Source organism: Octopus bimaculoides, chromosome 1, assembly GCF_046866305.1.
Source record: "Octopus bimaculoides isolate indiv1 chromosome 1, ASM4686630v1, whole genome shotgun sequence".
NCBI lineage: Eukaryota > Metazoa > Mollusca > Cephalopoda > Octopoda > Octopodidae > Octopus > Octopus bimaculoides.
In genome coordinates, this window is record NC_142928.1 from 168185088 (window position 1) to 168200323 (window position 15236).

Below are 15236 nucleotides of genomic sequence, written 5' to 3' on the forward strand. Positions count from 1 at the left end.
ACCAAATGATCAATCAAACAATTGATTAGTTAATTAACTAAATATTTAACTAATTGATGAATAATAAAGAAGTGAAATAGAACTAATACATATGTTTATTGGCTTAATGGCCTTCCTAAGATACAACAAAATAATTATCTATTTCTAGAGAATAACCTAGATTTTTTAACCTTGTTCTTTTCATTGCAAAAGTTCTAGTTCTTGGTTTGATAAACTGTTTGTAAATGGTATTTCTTTTATAGAATCTAAAGATGTCATTATTCCCTCACATTGCATCAAATGTCTTTTATATTGTACTTGTTTCAGTCATTAGACTCTAGCCATGCTGGAATAGCCCCCTCCCCACCTTTCCATAAAGAGTTTAGTCAAATGAATTGACCCCAGAGCTTATTTTTAAGTTTGGTACTTATTCTATCAAACCCTTTTGCTAAACTACAAAGTTACAGGGACTTAACAAATAACGCAGTGGGAGAGGAGACAAGCACAAACACACATAATAGGTTTCCACACAGTTTCTGTCTACCAGATTCACTTACAAGGCACTGGTTGACCTGAAGCAATAGATCGATTGATGACACTTGCCCAAGGTGATGTGCAGTGGAACTGCATCTGAAACCACATGGTTGCAAAGCAAGCTTCTTCACCATACAGTTATACTGGTGCTAATAGTAAAACAAAACCAGATGTAATCTGAAGTTCATATTTGTGTTATTTTGAAAGTTCCAAGTAGTCACATGCTTTACTCCATTGTCTTGAGGGTGACCCATCTGTATAATTGACTTGGATTTTAAAACAATTGATTGTTTAATGTTGGCATGGTGCTTTTTTACCTCCTCATTATTGGATGATAGTAAATAAATTAGAAAATTAATGTAATTAATTTTTAAGATCCCTTTCATTAATATTTATCATTCTCATGAATAGATAAATGATTGTCATTTCATATAGCTCTTTCCTAAGGCTGCTGCTGTTTATCCTCAACTTGGCCCGAATCAAGCAGACTAGTCATCAGGGATGTTCCAGGCATCTTATTCGTTTGAATACCAGTCTCTTTCTTATCTAATATGTCTTTCCAGTTTTGAAGATGTTATGGTGTGATTTGAAGGGAGAACTTGGCTGCTATTTATAGCAAGGCGAGCGACCCTGTAGAGGCTTCTTTGTTGGCTTATTTCACTGTAGTCAAGTACAGATTTTTTTTTTTATCCTTCGAGCTGAAACTGTGTCAACAAACAAATAAGCAAATAGAATTAGGAGAAAAAACAAAAGCGTGTTCAAACAAATCAAACTATAAAAATCGTTACAGTAATGATTTTTGCATTAATGTATTTTATTAGTTCAATTCTAAACCTTATAATATTTATGTATCCTTACAGGATACCAAAATAGAAATCATTTGACCTAATATGTTGCTATAGATAAGTGTACTTGATATCATATCATCTGGGAATCTATATATATAAAAATGAGAATGTGTGTCTGTCTGTCTGTCTGTGTGTGTGTATCCCTAAACCTCGAGAACTACGCAACCAATTTCATTCAAATTTTACACATGCCTTACTTAGGGTTCCAGTTGTGTTTTAGCAAAAACAATTTTCTAACTTCTTGCAGAGTTCGAGCCCACGGCAACATAATATCTCCTCCACTATTTAAGCATTACGTGTCAAAAGTGAAACAAAAACACTCATGCCAAATACTTTCACTTTAAAAATGAAACTATTCCACTAACTGAAACAATCACATTTCGATACTGTAATGACAGATACTTTCAGAGAGAGGGAGAGGGAGAGGGAGAGAGAGAGAGAGAAAGAGAGAGAGAGAGAGGTATATGTACACGTTATTCCTCTAACTGAAACAATCACATTTCGATACTGTAATGGCAGATACTTTCAGAGAGAGAGAGAGATGTATATGTATATATATATAGATGTATATGTACACGTATATGTATAGATATATATGCATACATGTATATGTATACATATGTGTAGATGTATTACCCTTTCAGATATACTTACATTGTGATTTCTGCAATGTGGTGCATAAATTGTCAAGTAAATGAGACGCATCTTTGCCTCCACTGATTCACTTGCAAAATATTGAGTAAAATTATTTCGTTGCAAACCTCCTTTGAGTCTTTTTATTATCACTGCGACACACATAGTCCCCAGTTGGTAACATTGATTTCAAGGCCTTCCCAGATGAGAGACTGGTATTCTAAGACATTTATCGATTGTAAATTTTGTCTGCAATTTGGAAATTATATTCTATCCATAACGGCCATAACTCCCATGAAAATTCATATATTTTTGATGTTGATGAAATTTTAACCCGAACATAACAGATGAGCACTGTCTGTAGCTGGTCTTCTCTTGGAAGAGCCCCGCTTCTCACATGGACAACTGTATGTTGGCTGCTCAAGGGTGGGCAGCAAAAAAAAAACCTATTTGCATATGCTCCACAAGGGAAAACAAGGAACATTGTTTACAACAAGGTGTTATAATCACAACAGCAAGAAAATATGTACATGATCACCTTCTTTTACGAAACTTCATTGACTTTCATATATTTATATTGATATACATATATATACGTGTGTTTGGGTGCGTGTGTGTGTGTATATATATATATCTATATATAAAGATGAAAATGTGTGTCTGTCTGTCTGCGTGTCTGTGTGAATCCCTAAAACTCGAGAGCTACACAACTATATATGTATTTTCACTCTTTTACAAACCCAGTGAAAATACATATATTTCATATGTCAAAGAAATTCAAGCAATACATATAACACCAAAGTTAAAAACATTCCCAACAATTCCACAATCCCCAACCTCCAGAGCTATTGAAGAAACTGTTATCATCAACTGACCAAGATTCCTAACATTTGCAAAACAAAATTAGACAATACGACGCTGTACTACAGATGACATCATTTGGAACCACAAGAGATTTAACTGAGGCAGCATTCATCCAAACTTTCAAGATCCAACCTCAGATTTATCATCGCATTGTCTCTCTACTACCTCTGTCAAATGAATCACCAAACTGGAAAATCAGCAATAAAAAACCTTTGATTTGAATTTTTTAATGGAAAAAACTTTTGTGTACAGTATGTAACAGTAACTGAGACGACTGAGCATCAATATTCATTCGGGATTTGTGGAAGGCTCGTTTTTCGAAGGTGCACTTGGTCTTCATGGCTGTCGAGCGTGAATAATTAATGCGACGGTGCGTACGAGGTCGTCAGTTGTTGTGATGGTTCAGGGTCACAGGTTTTTGTTCGAAGATCTAAGACCCCCCCCCCCCTGGTTTTACTAAAGAGTGCTGTAAGTACAAGCAGGTACTACTAAAGCAGCGCGGACCCGAACGCGCAGTCGCGCGTCCGCGCTAGCTAGTCGTGAGTGGTCGATCCTAACCCTAACCCTAAACACATATTTATTTGCACACGCGGGTTAGGGATAGGGTTAGGGACAGGGTTAGGGTTAGGGATAGGGTTAGGGTTAGGATCGACCACTCAAGACTAGCTAGCGCGGACGCGCGACTGCGCGTTCGGGTCCGCGCTGCTTTAGTAGTACCGTACAAGCACAAATGACAGACGCATTTCCATCTCTACACATACACGCTCCTTGTTTATACAAATCACTCACAAACTAAACAAACACCGATCACACAATATTTATATTTCTTAAATTAAATTGATGTTGATGATGATGAAGATTATTCTCCGTAGCTGCCCTCGATCTTTTGCAAAAAGCCGCAATGGTTAGCTTAAATTCCAAGGCGAGAGCCGCAAGCACGGAGGTTGGAGTGAAAGTAAGAAACAGTTTTAAAAGGGTAATTTTTCAGAGTGTTACTCTGAAAAACTACCAATTTTTTCCCCCAGACTAACTCAAATTACGGATTTTTAGTAGTACTCACACACATACACACAATGAGGGAAAGCAAGCTCCTGGTATGTAAAAAACAATAAACTTTCTGCAACCCATCACTGGGGCTTGTTTTCACTTACATCCAAAGTGAGAATGAGTTGGATGCAGACAACTGGCAGGATGGATACTGAGGTCCTTCAAGACAAGAGACCAAGAAACTATGTTGACCCTGTGGAGAACCATTGGTTTCAGCCGCCTGGACTACTGTTCCCAGTTACGGTCACCACATTGTGCCAAACTGACAGCGGAGTTTGAAGCAGTCCTACGCCACTACACAAAAAAGATTGAGCAGTGCAGTGGATGAGCTACAGAGATAGGCTGAAAAAACCAACTTTTCCCTCTGGAGCAAAGACATGAGAGATATGCAATAATATACGTATGGAAAATCCTAGAAGGGCTAGTTCCTAATTTCAACATCAAGTGTTATACCATTGTACTGCAATAGCCTAGGGTTCAAAGGCCCACAGCTCTTCAATGCCCTGTCACAAAAATGAAGAAATCTGGGTAATTTTTCAGAGTGAAAATCGTGCGGGTGTTACTCTTCGGAAGGAGGGAGGGCAAAAAAAAATCCCTTCTTTAATATTGTTTGTTTTATAATTTATAATGTTTAAATTATACACATCCGAAATTGAATTCTTGGCGCACTAGATCATTCCCGATTCTATTATATAGGAACACCATACAGACACACGCACACACACGTATACTCGCGCGCGCACACACACACACACACACACCAATATATTACTTATAATTAAAGATGTGTTAAAGAATTCTTTTTGCCTTCATTTCATTCATATGTGTGTATATATATATATATATATATATATATATATATATGTATACATATATATATATAATGAGACTTAATAAGTTAAACTAATTCGATCCATTTACTGTGTACAGCGTAAATACTTGTAGCGACTGTTTCGTGTTCGGTGTTTATTTACTACTAAAACGAAAACTTACGAGTTTCTGTTGCTACTGCTGCTATTTATTATTGTTTGACATTTAGACATTTGTCTTCTTTGTCCAGCCTTGATAGTTTTAAGTCTTTAAAAGCATATTTCATTTTCAATTGTCCGATGCTGCCATACTCAAGTATTTCAACCACCACCACCACCACCACCACCATAATTACAATAAAAACAATTTCACTAACCACTACCATCTAATATCCGAGTAAATAGAGAGAGAAAACCTAACACATAAAAGGTTAATAATAAAAAAAAAAAAAGGAAATCATATTCTAAATACGGTATTTAAAAACAAATACAGGAACGGAAGAAGTAACTTTTTATCTTTTATTATTTTGAAAACTTCACAGGATGAAAAAATAGAACACTAAAACAATATTTTCAACAGTTTCTTGACTTTCCATTTTGCAAGAAAGTAATATTTATAAATAATATTATTTATGCAACTCATTGATTCTTTCAACGGATCTGTCGATCGTTTCCATTTTAAATATTTTACTATTAAATAAGATATAGTACTTTAAACTATGACTTCGACTGCCAGGACAGGTAAGAATCAATTGTTGTTTACAAAAACTTTTATTTCTTAAGTGTTTCTTTCTTTACCATGCAGTCTACCTCACACGCTTTTCTCTCTGTATCTCTTTGCCTTATATTTTCTGTGTATCGGTCTCTGCATTTTTCGTTTACACAATCTCTTCTCGCTCGCTCACTCTTATCACAATCTTTTGCCAATTCTTTCAATTCTCTCTCTTTCTCTCTTCTTTGTCCCCCACCTCTCTCTCTCTCTCTCTCTCTCTCTCACACACACACACACACTGTGAAAACCACTTGTTGCACTTTGTTAACGAAACGTGGCCTGTTTTATTATCTGTAACTGTTTTGATGTGGGTATCCGTTATTGTGGTTTGCTTTATTCTTGACGGGTTGCGATGTGGGGGGTAACAACTGTGTCTTCTTTTTGTTGCGTTGTTATTGATTGTGACTCCGATCGACTCAGTTCGAGCAGACTTAAGAGTTGGTTACAGTGATTGTTGTTGGTATACCGCGTCAGGTGTGCCCTCAAGGAGACCCATGATCAAAGGCACACCAGCAACGGCCATCCGAACATGTATCCCAAACTACAATATTCATTTTAAAAATCGTAATGCAATTTCAAATTCCAGCGGTTATTTTTAGCACGTCGAGCGACCACGTAGAAGTATATTGACTCGTAGCTGTTTATCTTTAAATAGAACACTAAAACATTATTTTCAGCTGTTTATTGACTTTATTCTTTTGCAAGAAAGTTATATATATTTATGTAACTTTTTGATAAAAGGTATTCCAACTATCATCTGTGCTGAGAACCCAAGATACTGTTACCCAGCGTGTCCTTTAAGACGGCAGATGTGATTTGAAGGAGCTATGACTGTTATTTCTGGCGAGTCCAGCCATCAAGTAGAGATCTCCCTTCCTCTTTGGCTCGTGGTTATTGTTGTATATTATTATATTTGCGTTGTGTGTGTGTAGTAGTAGTAGTTGTTGTTGTTTATTCCCGCCAGCTCTAAGTCAGCAGAACTTATAGACAAGTAGATAATCAATCGGTCGATAAGATGCAATTCCCAGAACATTTTCATACTACGTCTCTACCTCAACTAGGTAGAGGCGTTGTATCAGATTGTTCACACCACCACACAGCATGTTACCTGTTCTCCACTGTCCAGTTTTTATTAAATATTTTTGTATGTTTATACATTTTGTGTCTACCGGTTTTTAGTTGGCAAGTGGATTCAGTCAGAGCGTGACATTCACTGTCCCAGCACAGGGTTTCGGTCTAATGAACTGATGCTATTTTCGTGTGCATGTTTTTGTTTTTTTTTGTTTTCGTTCCTCTGGGCTAAACGTACGCGCGGGTTATGAGGGAGACAGTGTTCTGTTGTATTGAGAATTATAGTATAGATATCGTTGTTTAGCCCTAATATATATAAACAAAGGCGATCCAGCAGTGACCATTTTTTTTTATCATAATTTTATTTATATATGTGTGTGTGTGTGTCTGAGATTGTCTTATATAATGTTTAAGATGATTTGAGTTGATTCTTTGGCTACTTTGGCTACTGACTAGCCGGAGCTATCTATCTGTCTGTTTATCTCTCTCTATATATATCTATCTATCTATCTATCTATCACTCGTTCACCTCTGTTTGTGTCCGTAGAATTTATCAAATTAGAAAACGCAAATTTAATATAAAAATATATTTTCTGAATTTGCAAATTATTTAAAATATAAAAAGATAATTTTCAACAGAGAGAATTTATCAAAATAGAAAACAAAAGAAGTTTAAAGTTTAAAAATAATAGGATCGACCACTCACGACTAGCTAGCGCGGACGGGACCACTCTGCTTTAGTAGTACCCTTATACTCTGTGTGTTTTCAAACGCATGGATATAGGTGTCAAATTTGTTCCAATAACTTTCGAGTGATAGATAGATAGAGAGAGAGACAGACAGACAGACAGATAGCTCGCTCCGGCCAGTCATGGTATTAGCTGTCAGTAGCCAAAGAATCAACTCAAACCAGCAGTAACGTTCCTTGTCAGTTCTACTTTCAATTCTGACAGCTAATACCATGACAGTGCCCTTATTGGTTGAGCCGAATCATTTTGAAATTATTTAACTAAGAGAACACGTTTATTTATGTAATATGGCCATGGTTTTAATTTGTTACGCTGTCAAAGACAAATCAGCTGCATTGTCCCGCCAATTTCGGGAAAATAATTGACACTCAGTCGAGCAGCCTGTTCTGATATTTATTGAACTCCGTACATTAAAAGACTGTCTCGCGCACTTTGAACATACATGCATATACATAAACACACACACACAATGAAAGACAGCAAAAATTCAACATTGTAAAAAGCCCTAAAAACACTGAACAAAAACTTAGCGTCTCTTTTCATTTGTTGGGAGTAGCAAAGATGTGAAATATCGCAACATGCAAAGAGAAAACGAATGTAAATTACACTTACCTAATGATGAAAGAAAATTTTAAAGAATATAAAAGAAAATTATTTATACACACACACACACACACACACATCTTTCAATGTATGTGTGTGTTTATTTTTATGTGTGCATGTTCCAATGTGTGTGTGTGTGCGTGTGTGTGTGTGTGTGCGTGCGCGCGCGCGTCATTGTCTTTCAATGTACTGCGTTCAGTAAGTATCAGAACAGGCTGCTCGTGTGAGAGACCGGATAGAAGCTGTATCTATGGCTTACCATTTTTCGTCATTTTTACTGATTAAATATCAGAGTTCTTTATAATTTCCACGATTATTAGATTCTTCAGATTCAAAATGATCCTGAAATGATAAATCCTGACGACCTAAAAAAGTAACTACATCAATCAATCGTTGCAGAATGGATCTGTTTCGTCTAACTTCCTCATCATGATGTTGTATGCTCTGTTTTTTACACGCATTTAATTGTAAGTGTATGCGAACATTCCCGAATGTTTTAAGATCTATCAAGGATCTTGTATGTCTTTGAGAATATTCATGTTTTAGCATAGCCATATATTTAAATCATCATTACCTTTATCATTCCAAATAGTTTTTTCTAAACAAAACAACAATCATGGCCAGCAGAATAGCTTATTAAGCGTAGCACTACCAGTTAACCATTTTTTCTTTTCATACAAATTAACGTAAAATTGTCTCCTGAATTTCTTGCTGTAGCTTCGCAAATCGGGTAATTTCGGTCTTGGTCAAGTGCCATTTATAATTAATTGTTTCCCTTCAAAGTCTTTTTTTTTTTTTTTCTTTTGAAAAACTATTTTTCAAAATTTCTTCTATAACACACATTTCAGTCATTTAGACAAATATTTCGAAAATCCTAGAGATCTTATGAAAGTAATAGTGTATGTGTGTGTGAATTGCAAATCAGTTTCAACAAAACGGAAAGATGATTTTAGTAAATCGACAAAAGATTCATAAGCCATATATTTCTGATTTCAGAATTTTTAAAAATTTGTTCAATACAGAGATGGTTAATGATAATAATTTCAAAACCTACGACAGAGCGAAATAGATATTCCAACGTCACAGCAACATTTGAGCTGACTAATTAAGAATTATGGGATTGTTGATATGTTTTGGTTAGAATGTTTACGGGTCAAAAAGTCAAACCTATTCAACCATTGAGCCTGTCGCGTTAGCAACATCAATTACAAAGAACTGTTGATAAAGAAGAACTGATAGAAAGGGAGGGGAGAAGCCAAAGCTGTAATATTCTTTTTTCTCAAAGTATGCCTTCCGCAGTTATTTTATTGAGATAAAGAATCTTACAGACGTTGATTTTACAGATAGGCAGGAGAGAAATGGTAGTTATTGAAAGATAAGAAGGGATGACAAAAGATTTCATATGCGTTTTTCTTTAAGCATGCCTAAAGGAAGCAGAATAGAACGTAAATACAGCAAAGTATCGAATCTGGATAGGTTTCCTTTGAAACAAAGTAACTAGTTTATGCAGTGCATGACTTGCATGTCTTGACTGCACGCCACTGTTGTATAGACTACCAACATGTTGTAATGAGATGAAAATAGTTTACTTAAAATTCAACAAAATTCGGATCTTTCTGATTTGGCGGACACCATTTGTTTCCTAACGAAACACTTTCAAACTTGGGATACTGGTAGAATGTGTCATATAAAACATCTTTTACTCGCAGTGTTGTTGAGAAAAATTTCTATTTTTAAAGTTATTTCGTGTTAAAGTTATCGTATTTCGGTAATTTCAACCAATCACTGACGTCTGCTGTGGTTTGTCAACAACACGTTTTGGCGGTGTAATGGGATCTTTTCCCTTCAATGAAATTAGTGCCGTTATCGTTCGTGCATTTGTACTGGTTTTAGTTTTAGGTTAGGGTTATGAGTATTTTTGCCAAATTTGGTGAAAAATGTGTGGCGGTGTATTGAACAGATGGTCTATTTCATATTTTATTTCAAATTACATGATATTGTTGGTATGTAAACTATTTGCCAAAAGTACAGACTGTCCTCATTTAACGACCACTTGGAGTTACGACGAACTTTACGAGCCATCATTACATATTTTACAAAATATGAAAACTTAAAAACTTTGACTGTCGTATTGTGTGCTGTACGAGAACTGCCGTCGTGATGGTAGCACATCCCGAGCACCCAGCCTCACCCTTCGACACGCTCACTCTCTCACTCTCCTGCCCGTGGTCAGCCAGGCAACATAGTGACGCTCTCTGTACCTATATTACTATTTCGTCTCTTTTTTCCATTATCTCTTGCACCCCATACTACAAAATGCCTCCATAGAAGAAGAATACATCTTTACCTGCAGCAGGAAGCGCCAAGAAACAACGGAGAGCTATTGACCTTGACACGAAATGAAGATCATTACAGACTATGAAGGCGGGGAAAAAGGTGAGAGCTATCGGAGACGATACGGGCCTGGCACATTCTACCATCTCTACTATTTTGAAGGATAAAGTTAAAGTGAAGGAGGCAGCCAGAAGTTCGACAGGCTTTAAAGCATGCATCACATGACATCAGAAAGGTCTCATTCACTGACGGGATTTTTCATGCATTTTGATGTCAAGAATGAGTTGCTTTTGTAATCTTTATCCAAAGTAAAACAAAGTTATTATGTTTAAGTTTCCTTTAAACCTTTTCACCTTTTCTATATAATCCTGAGAAAAGTTTATTAGGCATCTTATGTACTGGGCCTGGAATCACAAACATACTTACGATGTCTGAGCTACAATAATACAATATCCATATCCTAACTTTTAAGGTTTTCCTTGTGATAATCTTACTGTTACTTATTCATTTTTCAACAATTTATGTTAGTGATTCTTGCCCTGTACCGCATATACTTTATACAGTACGGTATTCTATTTTTATATGTATGTACAGTACACTATACCTATAAAAAAAATACGTACCCTATGAATATTCGTTTAACGACGAATTTGCTTAACAACGGGGATGTTGGAACGTAACTCGGTCATTAAATGAGGACAGTCTGTAGTAATAAATGACTAACTTCTTTTCAATTGTCATTGTTAGTCTTAAGTTGTTTTACTTTTTTCTGTAATAGTAATATGAACGCACTTACATCATTTTTTTTTTTTTTTTAATTAGCTTTTTTTTATAGTTTTCCATTCACTATTTTAAAGAGAAAATATGACTGTTGCTCAAGTAAACATTTTCAACATGTTGCATTTAGGATGTCTAAATCAAATAAGGGAATCTTTAGTGAGCAATGTTTAATATTAGTTTTAAGATATTTACTTTTATTGAATTATATGTGTTTGTAACTTGATGTGCACTATTATTTTTATGATTACTAAGTCAAAAGAAAATGGAAAGAATTTCATAACAGGTCCATATTAACAGTTTAGTAAAATTATTTATGAAATTGCAGGCCATCATTATCTATGGTCATGGATGTTAGGTAATGACCACAAAAGTATAGTCATGAATACAAGCAGCCTAAATGAGGTCTTTCTGAAGGGTCTCTGGAGTAACATTACTTGACAGGGTGCATAGTTCAAAGATTAGGTCAAGCTACTAATCTGCATTGAGAGGTCACTGTTCTGGTATTATAGACAAGTGATTAAAATGTTGCAGGAAAGAATTGTAATACGGATCCTTTAAGCCAAAGCAACTGGTTGGAGATCTAGGAGTAGACCAAAAATTAAATGATTGGATAATATCCATAGTCTCAGTTGGTTACACTTGGGAATCCAGCAGGAAAGTGTAATGACAGTTGCTTCTAATAGGTAGAGGTGGTGCCTGAGGACTCTATCCCTCTCAGGAATAGTGGGTAGAGAAAATGAATAGATGGATGGTTATATGCTTAAATTCTAGTCCATTCATTGTTCAATTATAAAAAGCCACTGTCTAGCTCCCATGTTTTCTTTGCAACTTTTTTAGTTTTAGCTCACTTTTCTCTCCTAAAACTGCTTGTGATAATAAGTTAAGACTATTCTTTTCTTTGCTGGATCTGAAGAAAGGGGCAGAAACCATTGCCTTTGCAGACCAGTGAAATTGATGCCATTAATGTTCCTCTGAAACTTTTAAGTCAACATTTGTGGGGAAGACATGCCCAAGGAGAAAATTCCAGAAGACCCAGCTTCTGAGAAAGAAGGTAAGTATAGTGATAGTATGTGGTTTGATGGTGAGGTTGGACATATCTAGGCAAATGGTATGAGAATGCCTTATAGGGGTGACTTGAGTCCAGCTAGCTCTAAGGAGAAGAGGTCCTTCTATTAGCAGTAGAAAAGCCAGAAGCAATATACATTATGTTTATGGACCAGAGACAAGCATATCTGTAAGTGACTTAGTGTAATTCAGTTATGGGGTCCTTTTCTGGATGCACTCTAAGTTTTGTGTGTGTGTGTATGTAGCAACATTGTCTCAGATATGAAAGCAATACTCCATTGTGGACTCACCTAAGCTTTTATAGACACAAGTATGTATCTGAAATATACACAAGTATGTATCTGTATTGAAACTCATTTACGTAATGACATGACACTTATGTTCATGCAATAATTACATTATCAGTAAAGCTCATGTTTGAATGAATAAATTTACTTACACTGATTCTCAAGTAATTATAATGTATCATTCTGAATTAAATCAGAAGGATACTTAAGAAAATTAAAATTAAGCCTACTCTACAAAGTAGCATAGTTATATAACTTTAGTTAGTTTCCCTTTGTTTCAGCATGTCTGTAGATTCTGGTAGTGGTCACAACAGGCAAACAACAAGAGACGTTACCAATGACAAATGTTGTAATTGTTCATACACAAGCTCAAACAGATCTATAATAATAGATGTTACAGTAGTTCTTTTTTTTCTTTAAGAGGGTATATGATGTTAAAGAAACTTAGCTGCTTTTTCTAGCAAATTGTAGTAGAGAACACTTGAATAACCCTTTTGAGACATGGTGTTTTGGAATGTGTAGCCAAAAAAACCAAAATTTTTTGCTATTGAGATACATCTACAGAAAGACAATCACTGATCAGCTATTACACTTCAAGACCAACCATTCACAACATTTGTTCCATCGGGCAAACAGATTGGCCTCAAAGTCTTTTTAACTTGTAACACTTGGGCCAGTCAATCAGCCTGGGTGTCCCAAGAGGGTTAAAGTACTGTACAGTGGCATCAAACCCAGAATTATAGTTTCAAAGTAAACTTCTTAACCATACAGCCATACCTGCATCTAAGTATATATAGATAAATACCAAGTTAGTCGATTAGAAGGAATTCAAAATGAGTCTGTGAGTAAAGTTTGGCAGAATAAAGTTATAAGAAAAACAAAATTAAACATCAATAGTTTGTCAAAATCTTATTTATATAATCTCAGCTGCAACAGAAAGGCAGTGAAAGTTACCATCTTAATACACAGCCATAGAAATCATACCTTGATAGACAATTGGAGTCTGGCCAGCTTCATGTCAAACTGTCCAACCTATGCCAGCATAGAAAACGGACATTAAACGATGATATCCACTTCTACACTTTGGTAACTGAAATAATGGGTCTTATTCTGCCTAAATTACACATAGATTTCCTTATCACCCTTGTCACCAGAAATGAAGTGAGCCAGTAATTCTTTCTGGAAACCTTTAATGACATTATTTACAAAACAACCCCAACTCCCAAGATTGATTGCATTAAACTCTCCAGTCTAAGAGGTACTCTCTAAAAAGGTCATGTAGAAACGCTTGTTTTTCTTGGCTGCATAAAAATATATTTAAAGAAAACTTTTCCCTGATATATGATTTCTTTTGTTATCACTGTAACTTTTTTCTATTTCTCATAAAAGCATGTTTGCAGATTTTGCCTCCATTTTTCTTTCTTTTTTTCATGTAAGGGAAAGACGTATTTAAAGTGAAATTTTTTTTCTCAAGAGACTTAAATTCTAAATTCTATTGTATAAAGATTACATTTTATTTAACATTTCAATATTTATAAACCAGCTGTTTCTACATATTTGAACTTCATCAGTATAGAACACCAGATCGTCAATTCATTGTTATTTACATGGAACAATTTCTATACCATTGGAATTTTTGCCTAACACAGACTGCAAATATATTCAGCATGAACAAAGAAACAGAACTAGTAGTCTGATTGCATATACATTTAAGCAAACACTATAGTGTATTTCTGGTCATTAATGCATGAATTAGAGGAAAGACAGGATTCTTCAGATTACAATTCTTTGAAAGAATGGAGGCCTATAATGTTGTCTGCTTTTACCAACACTATACTTATGCACTAAGTGTATCAGTAGTGAAATTAACTGCACTTTGAATTTTACATTCCCATATCAATGTAAATTGCAGAAAATGACTACTTATTTGACAAAATTAACTCAACTGCTGCTCACATTTTCTAACTACAGCTAGAATTTTGATGATTTACAACTCCTACACGGTTAACATGTAATACTAAATCGTAACTAGATTATTTGGTCAATTATCCAATTGTTACTACAGTTTTCTGGTAACAGCTGTTGTGTATTGATCAAAGATGTTAACAGCAAAAACTGCAAAGATAAGAAAGTGACTTTGCATTTAACAGTCAAGTGAACTCTTAACAGGAGAAAACAAAAATGTTATTTAAATTCCAGTCAGTCCTGATGAAGCAGACCTTATAATCAGACATTTTAACTGTGACCATCAGATAATTTTCTGACAGTATATCTAAAACTATTTCATCCAACCTGTTCAATCTTTCTTTTTCTTTGTAAGATGATAGAGTAGATTTGAGTTGATATATAACTGATATTTCATGTAGATTGAGTGACTATGAAGAGATTATTTCATTGGCTTGAATGAAAAGATCTGCCTACCTCACTCTCTCTATATTTTATAGATACATTTACACACACACTCACACAGCTAAATATTAAATCTATATAGACATATATGGGGAGGACAGTATTGAAGTGCAGAATTTTTTTCAACAGAATCATGAGTTTAAACCTTGCTATATCCTTAAGAGTGTTGTGTTAAACTGTGGCACTACCTTCAAAGCTGTTTTAGTTGATTATATCAACCCTAGTACATTGTCAAAGTACTTATTTTATCAACCTTACATGAGGAAAAAGTTAGTTGATATGAAGCAATGGGATGTAACTGCAGCAAAACTAAAACCATCGGTACATTTGTTTGGTGCATTGGTTCTTCTAATCTAGTCAGATCTTTCATAATATATATTTATTAAAATATATTATTAACAGGATTTGTTTTGATAACTGTTGTACAATTGTTTCCAAAATTGATATTTAAA

General features: G+C 35.1%; 1 protein-coding gene across 3 annotated transcripts in view; it reads left to right on the top strand.

Moving 5' to 3' along the window:
- LOC106869316 (choline transporter-like protein 2) overlaps positions 1 to 15236 on the top strand; it is a 160334-nt gene that overhangs the window by 34564 nt on the left and 110534 nt on the right. The window contains exons 1-2 of one of the 3 annotated variants that reach the window (XM_014915009.3): positions 8261 to 8376; positions 11937 to 12074. The exons of 1 other annotated variant lie outside the window; for it this stretch is intronic. In XM_014915009.3, the coding sequence (XP_014770495.1) occupies positions 12029 to 12074 (46 nt within the window). In that variant the 5' untranslated portion in view covers positions 8261 to 8376; positions 11937 to 12028. Of the gene's footprint in view, positions 1 to 4805; positions 5456 to 8260; positions 8377 to 11936; positions 12075 to 15236 lie in introns of those variants that run through there. One more of the 3 variants, XM_014915013.3, reaches the window with a different exon arrangement.